The sequence below is a fragment of the Myotis daubentonii genome, chromosome 5, assembly GCF_963259705.1.
Source record: "Myotis daubentonii chromosome 5, mMyoDau2.1, whole genome shotgun sequence".
In the NCBI taxonomy this organism is placed as follows: domain Eukaryota; kingdom Metazoa; phylum Chordata; class Mammalia; order Chiroptera; family Vespertilionidae; genus Myotis; species Myotis daubentonii.
In genome coordinates, this window is record NC_081844.1 from 63,054,280 (window position 1) to 63,074,225 (window position 19,946).

At 37.5% G+C, this 19,946-nt stretch overlaps 1 protein-coding gene across 7 annotated transcripts in view; it reads left to right on the plus strand.

Annotated features, from left to right (window-relative positions):
* The window catches only part of ELF2 (E74 like ETS transcription factor 2), a 94,590-nt gene that overhangs the window by 36,518 nt on the left and 38,126 nt on the right, over positions 1-19,946 (plus strand). For 5 of the 7 annotated variants that reach the window (XM_059698004.1, XM_059697997.1, XM_059698000.1 and 2 more), the window contains one exon: positions 2,671-2,836. In XM_059698004.1, coding sequence (XP_059553987.1) covers positions 2,782-2,836 — 55 coding nt within the window. In that variant the 5' untranslated portion in view covers positions 2,671-2,781. Of the gene's footprint in view, positions 1-2,670; positions 2,837-11,393; positions 11,497-19,946 lie in introns of those variants that run through there. The other 2 variants (XM_059698005.1, XM_059698006.1) reach the window with 1 other exon arrangement.

Consider the following 19,946-nt stretch of genomic DNA (forward strand, 5'->3'; position numbering starts at 1 on the left):
AGAATAACAGAAAGAATACATATTACCTATCACTCAGGTGAAAAAATAGAAATCATTAGTATTTTAGAATACTAAGAGTGTCCCTTTCTCATATTCTAGCCTGTCTGTCCCCAGAGGTGCCATTATCTTGACTTATGTGTTATTTTCTTTATAGTATTATTGTTGGTGTATATGTTCCTAAATTTACTTTGGAAAATGAATAGTGTGTACCCGGCTAACTGCAATAGGAAAGGACAGCATTTCCACAGTTAGATGAAGGCTTCCAGGAAGAGGGCTGACTAGTTGGCATCAGGTTCACTGACTTTCAAGAGCTTCTACTCAGGCAATCAGTAAGTGGTGTCACGAGTTAGTTCTTGGACACATAGGGCCAGCTTGGTCGGGAATCAGTCTGGGCTACAGTAGGGACTCTGTGTTACATGTTTATTCAGCAGGCATATGTTCCCATGGAAGGAGTGCTGCTCTTTAGTTTTTATTTCTATGCTCTTTGTGGTCTTCTTTCAGCACTTAGGAGAGTATCAAAGCAGAACACTGGGAGGTGAAAAGAGTGTTCGCAGCTGATGCAGGTGGCAAGGCAAGGTGGGGTGAGTGGGTCCATCAAGGCAAGCTCGCTGTGAATGAAAATCTGGAATAGGCTTATCTGGACGTCCTGTGCTTAGAAACGTCAGTGTTTATCTTGGAGATGGCAGTTTGATGTGCCGTCTCGGGAGTCCTATTGCTGCAGTCCGGACTGGTTGCCCTTTAAGTCCAGTGCACAGCTGCATGCTGGAACCTCTTTTCCCAGGCCTCTTTGAGGATCACTGTCATCCCTCTCCCAGCTTTGATTTCCTGCATGTTCTGTATCTTAAGTCATCTCTTTTTTTGGTTAAATTACAAATTTACTCTTTTTTAATATATATATATATATATTTTATTGATTTTTTTTTTTTTACAGAGAGGAAGGGTAAGGGATAGAGAGTTAGAAACATTGATGAGAGAGAAACATCGATCAGCTGCCTCCTGCACACCCCCTACTAGGGATGTGCCCGCAACCAAGGTACATGCCCTTGCCTGGAATCGAACCTGGGACCCTTGAGTTCACAGGCCGATGCTCTATCCACTGAGCCAAACCAGTTAGGGCCAAAGGTACTCTTTTAAAATACAGAATATACTTTCCAATTGCTTCTTGAGAAAGAATGCAGGGAAGGTAAATGTGAGCTCTTTCCTGTCTGAGAAAATGCTTTCATAGACGGTTTGGCTGGGTGAAAAATTTAGGTTGGAAATAATTTTCCTTTATAACTTTGAAGAAATGGTTCCATTGTCATCTTCCTTCCAGTATTAGGGTTGAGAAGACTAAACTGAGTCTCAAGTCTGTGTGTGTGAGACGTGTATTTTCTTTCCAGAAGCTCGTAGAATCTTCTTTTTGCCCCCGGTATTACAATACTTCACAATGGTGTGCCTCAGTATAGGTCTCCCTTAATTTTTTATACTAATTACTTGGTAGGTCCTTTCAAATGGGCAGCTTTAGGTTTTTCAGCTCTAGAAAAATCTCTATTAATTCTTTGATTTCTTTCCAACCACCCCTTCTCCATCTCCATATTTTTTCTGTAATTCCTGTTATTCATATATCGGCCTCCTGGACTGCCCTCTAATATTGTTCTCTTTTCTGTCCTATTTTCTAGTGCTTTATCTTTTTTCTCTGGTTCTTGGAAGACTGCCTCAGTTTTATCTCCCAAGCCTCTGTCTTTTCATTTTGGCTATTGTGTTTTTAATTCTAAGAACTCTTTATTTTTAAATGTTATTTATTTATTGTATTCTGTTTTTGTTTTATGGATATAATATCTCTGAAGAATATTAATATATATGTGTGTGCATGTATGTGTATATTCTGTCTTAGACAACTAGTAATACTTGATTAACAGTTGAGGACTAAAATGCTGACTGGAAACGGGTTTTGGTACAGTACTGATACTAGCAAATGTGCCTAATTGACCTCAAAAGTACCCTTGTTTCTCCCTCTCCAATCTTCTGCTCCGGTGGGGAGGGCTGGCTACTAAGCATTGTGGAGAAGGGAGTGTGTCTAGGAACCGAAGTGCTTTTCAAACAGGCTTAATGGGATCTTTCTTGTTTGAGGAGCTGCCTCTTTTTCTACCACCTGCTGCTGAAATTAATTATTTCCAGAATTAATTGAGATTTTGCCTTCTGTGGGTCCTCCAGTGTCTCTGCTGTTTCTCAGCTGGCTCTGCTGCGAGGCTGTGATTTGGCTTTCCTGGGTCCACTAAACCACTTAATAATACTCAGCCATCCACTTTCAGTCTTCCAAGGTTTTGTTGCTCTTATCTCTTCTCCTTTGTAGCTTTTATCTCTTCTCCTTACACAGTTGTCTAAAAGTCTTTTACCACTTTCATGAGAGTGAAATTATATGCAGGTTTTTAATTTGCCATTTTAAGTCTAAAGCCCTGATTATTTAAAATGTGTATTAGTCTAAGTTTCACCTCTTAAGACTTGGACAGATTATTAAAGTTAATCCTTTGCATCTCGTGTTTTGTTGTTGTTGTTGTTTTTACATTCATATTTATACTACATTAAACTCATTGTGTGGATTCCTTGAGACTCTAGGAACTCAAGGCTTTATAAGTGAATCCAGCGTTTGTGAATAAAAAGGTTGATTGTTTTTTAAATTTGCTCTTGTAGGAAGGTGAGAAGGTTTCTGACTATCCAGCAGTGATTGTGGAGCCAGTTCCGAGTGCCAGATTAGAGCAGGGCTATGCAGCCCAGGTTCTGGTTTATGATGATGAGACTTATATGATGCAAGATGTGGCAGAAGAACAAGAAGTTGAGACCGAGAATGTGGAAACAGGTAGACATCTCATCAAATGTTTATTATTTATAACTTTCTCATTTTGTGTCATCATTGCTATTGCCAGATGAATAATATCCCCAAAACTCCTCCTTTTAATGCTATTTAGTATAGATTGGAAAGCAGTGAAACATCTCTTGTTTAAGGAAATTTATATGGACATAAGGAGTTCTCTATTATAATTTTTTTGAAGTATAACAGAGTCTTATATCATGGACCCCAATAATTATTTTTATAAAGTTTTTTTGGAAGTGCAAAAGTTGACTAGTTATTTACTTATATTAGAGGTCAGTAGGCTAGTATATGAGGGTAACTTTTTTAAATTTAAAAATAAATAGGGTATTCTCATTCTGTAACAGATTAAGAGTTTCTTTGAATCAGTATTGATGAAGCAGTATGATTCCTTTTTTCATAGGTCAGAGTTTCTTTGCAGTAATCTATCAGATTCCTCTTCTCTTTAAGTCTTAGAAATTGTGGTGTTTTAGTCTGTCTTTGGTGAGATAACTGTAAGTTTAATTGGGGGTTAGTGTGTATAATTCTTGGGGAAACCTTTTAATTTTTGCCATTGACTATAAAGAAAGTAAGAGTATTTTACCAGAAGGATTCCAATGACCCTTTTATAATAATAAACATTAAAATTTATCTTTAGCTATTAATGGTGAAAAAGAATCCTTATGCCTGGTGTACAATCCTAGTAAGAATTCGTAAGCATGTCGATAAATTCCTATAAATGTAGCAAAGTCTCATGACTAAACATGGTGAGAGTTGGACGTCTTTCCGCTTACGGAGGCCCAGGAGCACTGGGTAGCATACTAGCTTCTTCCAGCTGAAAGCTGTTCTTCCTCCAGCCTTATTTGTTGTTGAGCTGAGGGATTGGAAGCTCCCTTGCTCTTCAGAGCTTCAGAGCGATGGCAACAACAATGCCAGTAAACCCCAGGTGACTTGGTGACCAATTCATTTTCAAAACAGGTTGCCAAACATTTTAGATGGGCGTGGTGACTGTAGTCTGTGCTGGTACTTCATTTATGATAGAGAATGCAAGTGGCAGGAAGATACATGTGTTTTTCTGAGCGTCTGGAGAGTTTTCCATTCAGAAGGCAGAAGTCTACTGGCAGAGATGAATTTTCTTCTTGAGGAAAACAATAAGCAAGAACAGCTAACGTTATTATGCACGATGAAGTAGCTGATGAAACTGATTCTGTTATAGGAGCATAACCAAACAGAAAACTAATAGTACAAGAACAAAAAGTCTGATAGGTAAAGTTGAATGAAAAAAGTAGAACTTGTGTGAAATTTCTGTAAAACATTCAAAAGTGTAAGGAAGGCTATGATTTTAGTAGCAAATTAGAAATTACAAAAAATGAAAACTACAGTGCCAAGTTTGCATCAGTAGAACATTGTTTTATCACAAAATATTTATCACATTAAAATACCAGAGCACGTCGGCCAAGTCTTATTGGTTGTACAATTGGTGGCCAGGGCTTCATTAATTTAAATTACTTAGATAAAAACAATTCCAAATAGGAAGCAAATATAATCCACTTAAAGGATTTGATTTTCTTAATCTTGAACTCTGAGGGTGATTGTATCATTTGCAAGGCAGAGATATGAGTGATTGTGATATTGGAAAGGAGGATATACAAAGTCTGGGTAAAGTAATAGCTATTTTTATGATAGTTTTTAAAAGTGGTTTTTGAACACTTGATAACATTTTTTAGATTTATTTATTTTAATGCTAAAAGGAAATGTTAGTAAATAACTCACATTATTCTAAAATAGTCTAAGTGTACTGAGAAGTTCATCTTAAAAATTTTTTTTTTTTTTTGGTTAATCCTCACCCGAGGATATTTTTTCCATTGATTTTTAGAGAGAGTGGGAGAGAGGAGAGACAGAGAGAGAGAAAAACATTGATGTGAGAGAGGCACATTGTCTGGTTGCCTCCCGCATGCACCCTGAGTTCGGGGCCGGAGATATAGCTTGCAACCAAGGTATGTGCCCTTGATCAGTATCAAACCCAAGACCCTTCAGTCCATAGGCTGACACTCTGTCCAATGAACCAAACTGGCTAGGGTTCATCTTAATTTTTAATTACATACTAGATTGTGGATTTTTAATGAAATCTATGCTTGCTTTATTACTTCTAAAAATAAAGGTTAGTATAGTATAATCTTGTCTCTCTTTACAGAACAACACTGTAAAACCTAGAATTCAGATATAATTATTTTAAAAAGGCAATGCCAAATTCATACTGAAAACTGCTGGCACATACATCTATAATCACAACAATTTAAAACTTATATTTATTCATCATAAGGCATGCAGACCATGGAATGAGTCTATGATATACTAACTTATTTGACAATACTATATTTCATGGATTTTTAATAACTTTATAAGGATGGTTAATATATATAGATTAGTTTAGAATAGTTTCATCAGAGCTTAATTTTGTTTTTATTTAAAGAATCAAATGCATTTTCAAATGAGTTAAAATCTGACTAAATTTTCATTCTTCTGACATCTAACATCTAGAATGTTTACAAAATGAATGAAGGTTGTTATGATTTGTCCTAATGCATGTTTCCTTTTGAGTAGTGGAGTAGGATCAGGCTCATTTCTCATGATACAAAGTTTTCACTTGAATTCCAGATACCTGTAAATTTTGGAGAAACTGAGTGGGAAGAAAAGCAAAGGAATATTTATAAAATAGTTATATCAGTTTTTATTTGGGGAATTGGTGGAAATGAGATTCATACAGACAAGATTTCCTTTTGTACATCTAGGGAACACTTCCTGAAATGTTCCTATAGTTACAACTTAGGTTTATATACATTTAAAAATGTTCATAATTAGCCTGGTGTGGCTCAGTGGTTGAGCGTCGACCTATGAACGAGGAGGTCATGGTTTGATTCCCGGTCAGGGCACATGCCTGGATTGTGGGCTCACCCCCCAGTGGAGGCAGCCAATCAGTGATTCTCTCTCATCATTGATTTTCTCTCTCTCTCTCCCTCTCTGAAATCAATAAAAATACATAAATTTAAAAATGTTCATAATTATACTAATTGATCTGTATGTCAGTTCTCTGCATGTTTACAATAAGTTTTTCTTCTTTTATTCCTATATATCCATATGTATGTATCCACACAAGAAACATGTTCACGATGTCATCTGTGCAGGAGTACTATAATCATGTAATGATATATATTTAGCCATTTTTATTATTTTGTGAATAAAATGATTTCTAATTTTATTAGGTGTAATTATAGACTAAACGTCTACATTTTCCTCACAGAGTTTATATGTAATTGTAATAGTCTCTTAAAATTTATAGGGAAAATCAGATATGTTTTGAAACTTTAAAAATAGGCATATTCATGTAAATCTATAAATTGCTTTTTGATGAGAGCTTAGGGTTAGTAATCATGAAGAGCCTTTGAAGACGAGCAGTGCAGTCTGGCTGAAGGTGGTCTTGAATGGCAGGCAGGAAATACCTCTGTCAGGGGCCGTAGGCTCTACCAGTTCTGGAGGCTGTTCCTGAGACTGATGGGGTGAGTTGGGGATGGAGAGGAATCTCTTGAATTCCATTCTAAGATTGGAAAATGCAGTTTTTATGTTTACTCAAAATATATGTATATTATATGACTGTAAATTTTAACAGGTTGTTACAGATTACTATTTAAAAGTAATAAGTTTATGCCAGTGCAATTAATAATAGATAGCTTTTTAATTTTTATTTATTGATTTGAGAGAGAGAGAGAGGTGTTGTTCTACTTATTTTTGCATTCACTGGCTGATTCTTGTATGTGCCCTGACTGGGGATTGAACCTGTAACCTTGGCGCATCAGGATGACGCTCCTGGCCAGGGCAATAATAGATAAGTTTTGATAGAAATCTTTTAAGACTTGTCTGAGAAGATTGAGCTGTTTAGGCTCTCTGCCTCTTCATCTTGCACTTAAATTTCACTTAAATTTATGAGAATATATTAATAAGTACTTTGTATTTTTTATATGCAAAGGCACTGTTTTCAGCATGTTTCAGAGAAAAGTTCAATTTACAGGATTAGGGCATGTTGAGAAAGCGAAGAAGGAGGACAGTCGGTAGGATTTGGATGGACAGGTAGGAAGTAGGCGAAAGGCACTTTCGACTAAGGGAAATGTCTTTAATAAATGGGTGGAATATTAAAGTTCAAGGTTTATTTTTTTATTTTTTAATCCTCACATCAAGGTTTATTTTTTTATTTTTTAATCCTCACCTGAGGTCATTTTCCCATTGATTTTTATTTAGAGAGAGTGGAAGAGAGAGGAAAATACAGAGAGAAACATATTGATTGGTTGCCTCCTGCATGTGCTTGGACCAGGGCCCCGGCCAGGGAGGAGCCTGCAACTGAGGTACATGCCCTTGACTGGAATCAAACCCAGGACCGATCAGTGCCCAGGCCAACGCTCTATCCACTCACTGAGCCAAACTGGCTAGGGCTCAAGGTTTGTTTAGATGATACTGAGTAAATAAGAAAGACATTGACAGGATGTTCCACTACGAGTTGTGACTAGATTGTGATTTGAACCCAAGAGTTAGTCATTAGGTATATAAAATGCAGAAATATTTGAAAAATTTTGAGTGGTAGGGGAAAAATTAGGCAGAAAGGCTAGCTTTTGAGTCAAGGGATAACTTGAGAAATATTAAAACAAGGTTAGAAGTCATAGGAACAAAAGGGGCATATATAGGCTATACTACTATATAGAGTCTAACGAGACATGACAGATTACAGAGAGAAGCTTAGTTAAGATATTACTCACTAAGTGATAGTGTATGGATCTGAGGAAGGGAAAACCGTCTCAGGAAACAGGTAAGTTTGGTAATAGGCGTGTTGATTTTAAGTTGAAGCAGAGCACCTACGGGGACATATTCAGGTATTTAAAGCTAGGATCCTGACAAATGGATAGTCAGGGTCCCATCACAAAAGAGATGGCATATTCAAATTAGGATAACTTAAGGAACATTAATTTTATTCCTCTTCATCCCTCTAATCAATCCCCTTTCAAGAACTCCATTGCCCAAACCCAGTCTGAACCCAGGGGAGTTCTGTTGATGAAGTCAGCCTCCTGGGACAGAGAGCAGAGTGAAGAAAGGTGGAGACTAGATTGGGAGGGGCAAGTAGAAGCTGTCTAGTACAACTGAAGCTTAGTAAAGAAAGGCCAGGGAGCAACTGATTTGGGAATCATTCTCATTGAAGCCATGAAAATAAATGAAATTTCCAGGGTGAAAGGTATTTAAGAGATTTCCCCAGGGAAGAAGATATTTAAATTCTATATTTTCTCTCTATGACTGAGAACCAAGGACACAGAATTAAGGAATTAACCTTAGGGAATGTTTACATTTTCAGGAACATGAGGAAGCCAAAGAGTAGTCAGAAAATGCTGGAAGACTATTCCTGAGCTATTTTCTTTTTTTTCTTTTTAGCCTTTTAAGTAGCTCTCATCAGTAGGAAAGGGAAGAATATTCGCTGGCTTGGTTAAGATTTCCACACTTATCCAAATAAGTGTATAATCTCTTCAGAGTCTGTTTCACTGTCCTAACATAGGACATCAGTGCTGTGAGGATTACATAAAATAAACATATAAAACATAGTGCTTATGATGTAGTAAGTGCTCCATAAGTGTTCTCTTAACTTCATTAACACCTATCCATGTGCCTTCAAATATGGAAAAGGTCTTTTATACATTAAAACTGAGCATGTATTTACTTCTCTGTTATCTTTCTCTTTCCTTTCACTTCCACTTGTTAAAAAACACACGAAGGCTTTGTACCTCTAGTCTGTACTTTTTGCTTATCATTCCTTTCTTAGCTTAACTGTTTGGCAGCTACATTTATCATTCTCCTGAAGCTCTTTGTTTATCAGATTTCAAAGGCCACTCCTTTGCCAAATTCAGTGACCCACAGAATCGTCCAGAAATAGCTCCTTCTTAATCTGGCCTTCTTATCTACTGAAACACTGTATTCTTGCTGTTTTTCTTACTGCCCCAGGCATGGACTGTATTTATGCTTTTTAGCTTTTGGTCAAATAGTTTTCTCTAAAGAATGTGTTCAGGTATTAACCAGTCTTTAAATCCCAACAACATGAACTTTCCACAGAGATTGTGGCCTAACATTAAATACTTCCTTTCCTGATCTGTTACCAGCGGTTCTCAACCTGTGGGTCGCGACCCCTTTGGGGGTCGAACAACCCTTTCACAGGGGTCGTCGCCTAAGACCATCAGAAAACACATATATAATTACATATTATTTTTGTGATTAATCACTATGCTTTAATTATGTTCAATTTGTAACAATGAAAATACATCCTGCATATCAGATATTTACATGATGATTCATAACAGTAGCAAAATTACAGTTATGAAGTAGCAATGAAAATAATTTGATGGTTGGGGGTCACCACAACATGTATTAAAGGGTCACAGCATTAGGAAGGTTGAGAACCACTGCAACACCATCGAGGTATATGCCCCTGACCGGAATCATACCTGTTACCCTTTAGTCTGCAGGCCAGCGCTCTATCCACTGGGCCAAATTGGCTAGGGCTGATGACTTACTTTCTTATACTGTTCTTGTGTACATACTCCTTTTGTTTTCAAAGTGAGCATGTAAGTCCCTTGAAGACAAATCATATTTTTAAAGTTTTTCAAATATGGAATGTAATGTAGTGTATTATATTATACACTAGAGGCCCGGTGCACCAAAATCGTACACTGGGTGGTGGGGGGGTGTCCCTCATCCCAGCCTGAGCCTCTCACAGTCCGGGAGCTCTTGAGGTATGTCCGACTGACGGCTTAGTGCTGCTGAGGAGGCGGGAGAGGTTCCTGCCACCGCTGCTGCACTCACCAGCCGTGAGCCCGATTTCTGGCTGAGTGGCGCTCCCCCTGTGGGAGCGCAGTGACCACCAGGGGGCAGCTCCTGCGTTGAGTGTCTGCCCCCAGATGGTCAGTGCGCGTTATAGCGACCGGTCGTTCTGCCATTTGGTCGATTTGCATAGTAGCCTTTTATTATATAGGATAGCTGTTAGGAGCTACAGACTGAAACAACTTGAGTTTTGATTTATATCGCAGTCTAAGCATGAACCATCTAGCCCAGCTGGTGTGGCTCAGTGGTTGAGTGTCGACCTATGAAACAGGAGGTCATGGTTTGATTCCAGGTCAGGGCATATGCCTGGGTTTTTGGGCTAGGTCCCAGTAGGGGGTGTGCAGGAGGCAGCTGATCAATGATTCTTTCTCATCGTTGATGTTTCTCTTTTCTCACTCTCTCTTTCTCTCAAGTCAATTAAAACATATTAAAAAAAAAATACCTAAGCCCTAGCTGATTTGGCTCAGCGGATAGAGCATCAGCCTGCGGACTGATGTTTTTATCTCTCCCTCCTCCTCCTTCTCTGAAATCAATAAAAATATGTTTGGTAAAATATGTAAAAAAGAACCATCATTGTAAAATCTTAAATTTTTTTGTTTACATGCTAAATATTGAATACCTTAGAGTTATTTAAAATATAAAAATGTAGTCATCCAGAAAACATAAATGTGGTCATCTAAAATATATCAAAACCATATTGTCATATTGAAGTTGTTATCATGTTAAAATCACATTAGGTTTTAATCATTCTTGCTTACTCCTAAGTTTTTTTTTTCTTACAATGAAAGCAAATGCATGCTCATTAGAAAATTGGACAAGTACATGCAAAGAATAATCAGTGAAAATGACCCATAATCTTACCAGCGAGAGGACAGTAATTGCTGCTTCTCTACACTTCCTGCTGACCCTTTCCCCCCCCCAATGTTCTTTTAAGCATAATTAACATTATGTTATGTAATGCAAGCAGAATTACTAATCTTTATGAACAAACATTGACTGAAAGGCGTCTAGTAGCTTCCCCCTTTCCCCTTCTCTTGTATTTTTTAAAAAATATATTTTATTGGTTTTTTACAGAGAGGAAGGGAGAGGGATAGAGAGCCAGAAACATCGATCAGAGAGATCGATCAGCTCCTGCACACCCCGCAGTGGGGATGTGCCCGCAACCAAGGTACATGCCCTTGCCTGGAATCGAACCTGGGACCCTTGAGTCCGCAGGCTGACGCTCTATCCACTGAGCCAAACCAGTTAGGGCCCCCTTCCCCCTTCTGATCATTGGGAACAGAACTTTGGTTTTTAACCAGGTAAAAAAAAGTAATTATCAAGAAAACTTAGAAAACTTCTTTTGTGATCAACAAAGTTGTGTTTAGACATTAGTTGAAAAGGCAGATGAATGATAAAAGAATTTGCATACAATTCAACATGAAAGCAGCACTTTTTAAAAAAATAAGTGAAAGTTTAGGTTTTAAAAATGCAGTTTAAGAAAATAAAAACAGATTTCTCTCTTGAAAAATAAGATAAGGAGTCCAATTTCTTTCTTGAAGAATCTCAAAACTAAGTTGGCTTCATATGAGCTGTGACAATTTTTGTATTTGTTATATCATCAGAAATCCTCCCTGTGGCACAAAAGGACTCTTTTAATTAGAAAATATTGTTGCCACAGGGAGGTAGAAGATCGACATGAAAAACTGGGCATCTGAAAAGGAGCCCCTATCCTAGGATTACCTGAAGGGGAAACAGATTGAGCCAGAAAGAAGACAATGCTGGTAGGTTGGTTTTTAATTTATTAAGAATATTTACAATTTTACATTTAATCACAATTATTTCAACTACCTACACCATATTTCTGTTTGAAGGGTGAAAATGATTCATTCCTCCTGAAGGAAGGAGAAATAATATTATATAGTATTTTTCCTCTTAAACAGTTTGCAGGTTCCTAATATTTGTTTCTTTTATAGATAAAGCTCTAGGGCTTTTCATATCTTCACTTTCTTAGAAGCCACCACTTAACATCTTCAAGCCTTTTAAAAAATATATTTTTTTATTGATTTCAGAAAAGAAGGGAGAGGGAGAGGGAGAGAGAGATAGAAACATTGATGAGAGAGAGAGAGAGAGAGAGAGAGAGAGACATCCATTGGCTGCCTCCTGCATGCCCCCTACTGGGGATCGAAATTGCAACCCAGGCATGTGCTCTGACCAGGAATTGAACCCAGGACCTCTTGGTCCAAGGGATGGCGCTCAGTCCACTGAGACACACCAGCCGGAGTTCAAGCCTTTTTAAAAATTTTCATTCTAGTATTCCTGCTTCTAATCTAGAAGTTTCCTAATTTTTTTTGAACCATTTTCTTCCAGTTATCTATTTTCTTGAGGTTAGCCTAATCACTAGTTTTCTAAAAACATAAAAATGTGAATCTTAAGTTCATTTAGTTTTGATTCTAGGATTATTTGAATTATAATTGTACTGTGATTTAGATCAGTTAGAAAGCATTATTAGAGAAAAGTTTTAATATTTTAGGAGACCATCAGTTGTAGGATACATTCTGATTTCAGAGTTGTCAAAATGTGAAAAAATGTATATCTTAGAATTAATGAAATATGATAGTATGCAATTATGAATCATGACATTTTCATTTTTTGGAAATCAGACATTGAAATATCAGGTTTATGAAAAACGGAAATGAGTTGCAGTTGTGGGAGTCTATATGTTTTGATTAAGATCTCTAAATTTTTTTAAAAATTGGATTTATTGGGATACATTGATTAATAACATATAAGTTTCAGATACACAATTTTATAATATATTCCATTGTGTGCTCATCACTCAAAGTCTAGTCTCCTTCTGTCACCATATATTTGATCCCCTTTCCTCTCTTCATCCTCCACTGATTTTCTAAGATCTTTCAATCCTTTACTGTCTTTTAAGAGAGGGTATTTAATTTAAAAAATTATTTAACTGTATTGTGTAAAACTATACAAAATAACCATAGTATTAAATTATGGAGAGTATAGAAGGTGAAAAAATATTTTAATATAACACATTTATTTACTTAAGTGAATAAATAGTTTTATCATAATTGGCACATTTTAATTGGATTTTATGATCTGAAAATAAGGTAAAATAAAGCTTCTGCTTTCTAAACCACTATTTTAAAACAGAACCCTTCAAAGGCTCTTTAAAATAGCCAGTGATCTTTAGTGTACTTGAATATATGTTTTACAGATTATTAACTATGTGAAGAAGAAAATAGTGGCCAACAGCAAAAAATTCACTACCCTGTTAATTAGTAAAGCAGATTTGAAAAGGAGTGATTTTAAATGGTATTTGTATACTTTCCAAGAAAAACTTCTTTATTTTCCGTAAAGGGAATGATAAGTATGTCTAGGAAATAGATTATTAAAGCATGTTTGTTTGGTTTTGGAAACGAGTCGAATCTATTCCTCCGACTTAAAAAAACAAACACACACCAGGTAACAATTTTACTCTATAACGGTGTGCCTACGTAATACAGCTTTATTAATTCAGACGGGGGGAAGACCAAATACCAATTATAACTTTAAATGTGTGGCACACAAGGCTACAGGTGTTGCCAAGAAGGGATGCTCAAGGTTCTTAGATGTACAAATAACTTCAAAACCTGTCTGCAGGAAATTCACACATTCAGTCATCCTCTGCCAGCTCTTGCTCAGGACCTGCAGCATGTCAGGTTCAGAGCTGTGTACCTTGTGGTAAACAAGACCCTGGCATTGCCAGGCTTTCAGCTTTGTGGAGAAGGTGAACAGTGGAACACGTTATTACAGTAAAATTCCATGAGTGTTAATGATGGGATTAATGACAGGTTTAGAAGAGTATACAGCAGGGAATGCCTCCCTGAGGGACTGACATTAAACAGATTGAAGGGTTTGAAGTTATTAGCCAAGCTGAGAGTAGCATGGTTGAAAGTCTCCAGGAAGGAGAACCTGGCCTGTTTGAGTTACAGAAAGGAATTGAGTGTAGCTAGAGTATGGATTATGAGAAGGAAAGGGGATTAAGGTGAGGCTAAAGAGGTTAAAAAATGTCTTACTGCAGAGGGCTTGGTAAATTTTGTATCCATTTGTTGGGCCTTATCTTTAGGGCAGTGGGAAGCCTTTTAAGAGCTTTTCTTTTTTACCTTTTTATTTAGCCTCAATATGTTCGAATTTTTAAAAAATATCTTTATTGATTTCAGAGAGGAAGGGAGAGGGAGAGAGAGATAGAAACATCAGTGATAGAGAGAATCATTGATTGGCTGCCTCCTGCATGCCCCACACTGGGGATCGAGCCCACAACCCGGGCATGTGCCCTGACTGGGAATCGAACTGTGACCTCCTGGTTCATTCATAGGTTGACACTCAACCACTGAGCCACACCGGCTGGGTTGTTTGAATTTTAAAGTATGTTTTTATGCAAATTTAGTTGTTTCCAAAATAGAACTGTAAATGAAAAGTCAAATAAGACAAAACATCATCTAGAATAAAGTCTGAACGCCTTAGCTCCTCATTCACTTAACTGTTCTTACTCACCTTCTATGTTGACTGCCTCTACAGATTTGAGCTGTCAGCATGCTCATGGCCAATACTAAGCCAGAGGTATAGAGATGAGGTAGTTGCACAGCTAGCCTTTCTTTTTGGAATTAAAAGCTGGGTGCTTTGAAACAGTGCTGTTTTAGGAGGAGGAGGGATCATTGTCCCTTATGCATCCTCCATGGCCTTCTGTAACTGGGAAAGGGGTCTGCAAGCTTTCTTTCCTCCCTTTTTTAAAAAAAAAAGTTTTCTTGGATTTATCACTCAGAGGAGGTCATGAACACTTTTTAACACAGGTATCAGCTGTTAATTCAGTATCAGTTTTTGATCATTGTGTGTCACAGGCCTCTCTGGCCATATGGTGAGGCCTGTGGACCTTCTCCCAGAACAGTGTTTAAAAATATATAAAATACCTAGGATTACCAAGAACCACACGTATTGAAATGCAGCTTTCAGACTGTTTTAATTGTGATATATTAATGCATATGCTTCTTGAATAATGCATTATTAAGACCTAGTGACAGATCTAAGTTACTGCCCCTTAATTGTTTGCTTTAATTTAACCGATTTTACAACATTCTTATGTTTGAACATATATTTCTTTAAAGGCTTATTTCATAATTTATGACCTCTTTGTTCGTCTGAGATCCCCTTTATGTCCATGATTTTTCTGCGACTAGTGGTTCTCAAACTTGAGCATAGATCATAATCATCTGGAATGCTTGTTAAAATACAAATTGTGCCCTAACGGGTTTGGCTCAGTGTATAGAGCGTCGGCCTGCGAACTGAAAGGTCCCAGGTTCGATTCCAGTCAAGGGCATGTACCTTGGTTGCGGGCACATCCCCAGTAGGGGATGTGCAGGAGGCAGCTGATCCGTGTTTCTCTCTCATCGATGTTTCTAACTCTCTATCCCTCTCCCTTCCTCTCTGTAAAAAATCAATAAAATCAATATTTAAAAAAAATACAAATTGTGAGGCCCCATCTCCTGAATTTCTGATTTGGTGGGTCCAGCATGGGACTCAAGAGTTGACATTTTCAACAAGTCCCCAGATGATGCTGAGGCTGTTGGCCCAGGGTCCATACTTTGAGAAACTTTACCTAGACTGCTGGAAATTGTAGCACCAAAAAAGAACTTCTGTTCTTATGAAAACCCAACTAATACTGTAGATTGTTATGTTATGTCATAGGTATCACAAAAAATTGTTATTGGGGGTGAAAAGTTACTAAAGTTCTTTCATGTCTATATGAGGTGATATAGTGAATTACTAGTATTAATTAATTGGTAGACATTCATTGAACATCTGTATTCCAGGCACAATATACGGCATGGGACTAGAGCAGTAGATAAGACAGGGACTTTCTCTGTATTCATGGCGCCTAGAACCTAGTAGAGAAACAGATCAAGTTGCCATACTTTAAAATTGCTTTGTCACAAATCAGATTACATAAATTAACAAATCTTGAAATTGTTCTTTGAGTTAATATTTGCAATTAAGCTAAAATAATAAACTCAAGGATCATTTCAAACATTTGTAGCAGCAGATAAATTCTCCTCCATATGACAGTTATTAAGTATGGTTGAGATACTGGTAAACTGAATAGTTATAATGTAAAAACTACCTTTTATACACCAAGTACTGTCCTAGCTCTCAGGGAGTGATTCAAATTTGAATGAGATGTGGTGTCTGGCCTAAAGAAGTTTACCAACCAGCTAAGTTGAAAAAACAAACAAGTATTCAAGGAAATAATAGTATGGAGTAGATAGAATTGGGGAAAGGTGAGGAAAGACAAAAGAATTGCCAAATATGGTAGCTAATCTCAAGGTTTCAGACTGCATTATTGCTACTGTGGTAGGTCATATTTAAATTTCATCCTAAGGGCATAGTTGACAGTTAAGGGCTCTGGGTTTAGGGGCAGAGGAGCAAATTATATAGAATTAAGCACTTATAAATCTCACCATTTAAAAAATATATATTTTTAATGATTTCAGAGATAAAGAGGGAGAGAAAGATAGAAACATCAATGATGAGAAAGAATCATCGATTGGCTACCTCCTGCATGCCCCACACTGGGGATTGAGCCTGCAACTCAGGCATGTGCCTGTCCCGGAATCAAACTGTGACCTCCTGGTTTATAGGTCAATGCTCAAACACTGAGCCACACTGGCCGGGCAGCCTGGTTTTGATAAAACTGGATTTTACGAGGAAGTGTACAGATGGGCCTAGGACAGTGGTGGGCAAACTGCGGCTCGGCAAACCGCGGCTCGCAAGCCACATGTGGCTCTTTGGCCCCTTCAGTGTGGCTCTTCCACAAAATACTGGCTCCTGCACATGGGCCACGAAGTTTCAATCGCACTGTACGTGCGCACCCGCACGTGGTATTTTGTGGTAGAGCCACACTGAAGGGGCCAAAGAGCTGCATGTGGCTCTCGAGCTGTGGTTTGCTGACCACGGGCCTAGGAGAAGGTTCAGGAGCCTGACTAAAGTTTTGTAGGTAAAGAATCTTTGTCAGTTGCAAGGTTTTTTTCTGGTTGAGAAGTCGTCATTTATACCTTCTCTTGCCTTTATTCCTCATCCATTGCTAAATCATGTCAAGTGTGCCTCCACAATGTATCTTGAATCTACCAATTTCTTCCCATCTTCATCACTACTAGCCTAGTCGAAGTTGCAGTGATTTTTCATATGAGTTACTGCGTTGTCCTTTGGCCTTCTGATTGGTTTTCTTGTTTGAACTTTTTTTTTTTTATTGATTTTTTACAGAGAGGAAGGGAGAGAGATAGTTAGAAACATCGATGAGAGAGAAACATCGATCAGCTGCCTCCTGCACGCCCCCCATGGGGGATGTGCCCGCAACCCAGGTACATGCCCTTGACCGGAATCGAACCTGGGACCCTTCAGTCCGCAGGCCGACGCTCTATCCACTGAGCCAAACCGGTTTCGGCTTGTTTGAACTCTTGTCCCTTCTTTCCACCACCCCAAACTATCCATTCTTCACATAATAGCCAAAGTGACTTAAAATATATATTTATAAATTGAGTCATAATACTCCCGTAAAAACTTTCAGTGGGTCTAATTACACTTAGAATGATATTCAGGATATTTTAAGACACTGAATAATTTGGCTCTTCTCAGCTATCTAGCAACAACAACAACATAACTCCTAACATTTGAAGTTTGTTTACTATATGGCCAGGAATTGTTTTTAGGGCTTTACATATCAACATATGTAACCCTCTCAACAACCCTAGGCCGAATAACTTGTCCAAGGCTAGACATCTGTTTAAGTGGCGATGCAAGGATTTAAACTTAGTAAGGAGAGCTCCAGAGCCCAAGCTCAGAGGTATTTATGATTAATTATATCATCCCTCCCCCCCCCCCCATCCGAACACTGTTATCTTTCACCTTTTCATTAATCCATCCTTTACCTTCACAAGGGTGCTCACATACGCAGGTGTTTTGTTTTTTTCCTGGAATATACGCCTTTTCATTTTTCAGCTTCTAACTCCTCGTCATCACTTAGATCTCAGTTTGAATGTCACTTTCTCACATAGAGAGAGTGAGGCTTTAGTTCAGCCGTGGGCAAACTACGGCCCGCGGGCCGGATCCGGCCCGTTTGAAATGAATAAAACTAAAAAAAAAAAGACCGTACCCTTTTATGTAATGATGTTTACTTTGAATTTATATTAGTTCACACAAACACTCCATCCATGCTTTTGTTCCGGCCCTCCGGTCCAGTTTAAGAACCCATTGTGGCCCTCGAGTCAAGAAGTTTGCCCACCCCTGCTTTAGTTAATACTCTTCTATCTTACTTAGGATTGTTCTGTTATTTTTGTCAAAGCCTCAGCTACAACTTGTGAAACAGTAAACTCCCACTCTAAGGTGATAAATATTTTAATATATTCAAATGTATAAAAAATGGCATTATTGTAAGTTTAATTAAATGACCCGAGTCTGTCTTGTGTGAAGGAAAGTGTGTGTGTGTATGTGTGTGTTTGTGTATATGTGTGTGTGTGTGTGTGTGTGTGTGTGTGTGTGTGTGTGTATGTGTGTAATGGGCTCCAGGAGCCAGGTATCCAAATGAGTCTAAGGTGCGGCTGTGGTTTGGTGCCACCTGGTGGTCTCTGCACTCCAGGGACTGCAGAGTGGAAGATGGGAGGCAGTTACAGGTCAGGCCACTTACCTGAAATCGTGTGTTCATGAAGTTTTACTCATGAATATATATATTTGTGTCTATGTTTAATGTTTCTTCGCAGTATTTCATACAGCTAGAGACCATATTCAGTGTGTTTACTGGTATTGCTCAGAGCCAAGATACCAAGTAGGGTTTCAGTAAAGTGTTTGTTGAATGAGGTGGGGAGTGAATGAGAAGACATTGTGAACCAGAACAGAATGCCAGGAATTTTGTATTTTATTTGGAGACTGATGAATAATTTAACTTGAGATTAGACTTTGTGGAGATATATGGTTGAGAGAGAAAAGGCTAGAAAGATAGAGTACAACTAAGTTGTGGTGGCTGTTGAATAAAATACGAACTGTGTGAAACATGATCTGGAGAAGACAAGAAGTGAAAAGGACATTTATTTTAAGCAACTAGAGCATACTAAAATAATAGAAATAGAAGACATAGCTTCCAAAATACTTCATTGGGGTGGGGGGAGGTAGGTTAAAGAATACAGTAAACTTGACCAGTCTAACAAGGGGCAACAAAGGATAAAAATTCTGGAAATATAAATAATAAATATAAAAAATAAATGGATTAATATAAATATAAATAATATAATGAATATAAATATAAATAATATAAATAAATATAAATATAAATAATATAATAAATATAAATAATAAATGGATGGTGTGGCTCAGTTGGTTGGGGCATCATCCTGTACACCAAAATGTTGCAGGTTCGATTCCAGGTCAGGGCACATATCCAGATTGCGGGTTTGTCTCAGTCAAGCACATACAGGGAGGCAACCAATCAATGTTTTTGTCACATATCAATGTCTGTCTGCCTCTCTCCTCTCCTTCCTCTCTCTAAAAATCAATTAAAAAAATTTTTTTTAAATCCTAACTCCAGATAGTAGAAATAAGTCCCAAACATCAAAAATTATATTAAAATCACCTATTGTGATATTAACAGGTTTTGTGTGCTGTTTTTAACAGGTTCACAAAACAAAATTAAATAGGAAGAATGGAAAAGTACATTCATCAGAAAAATACCAAAGGAAGCTGGCATCATAAAATAAAATAAAATAGAATTTAGGGTGAAAGTCTTTTAATTTGGACATTGAGAAACTCTTCAAATTACTAAAGAATCCAGAAAATAATCATCATAAACTTATATGCATCTAACAACATAGCTTTGAACTACTATTTAAAGCAAAAACTTTCAGAATTACAGAGAGAAATGGACATGTCTATAAAACATTAGGACTTTAATACACCTCTATTAAAGCTGAAAAATCAAGCAGACACAAAATTAAAAAACGGCATCAAAGAACTGAACCACAGGACTGACAGCTTTCATAAACTGGAGATATATAGAACATTGTGCCTAACCCAGTAAATTACAGTCTTGTATGTATGTGTGTGTGTATGTGTGTATATACATATATACACACATACACACACACATACACATACACACACATACACATATATATACACAAATCAGTTTTTA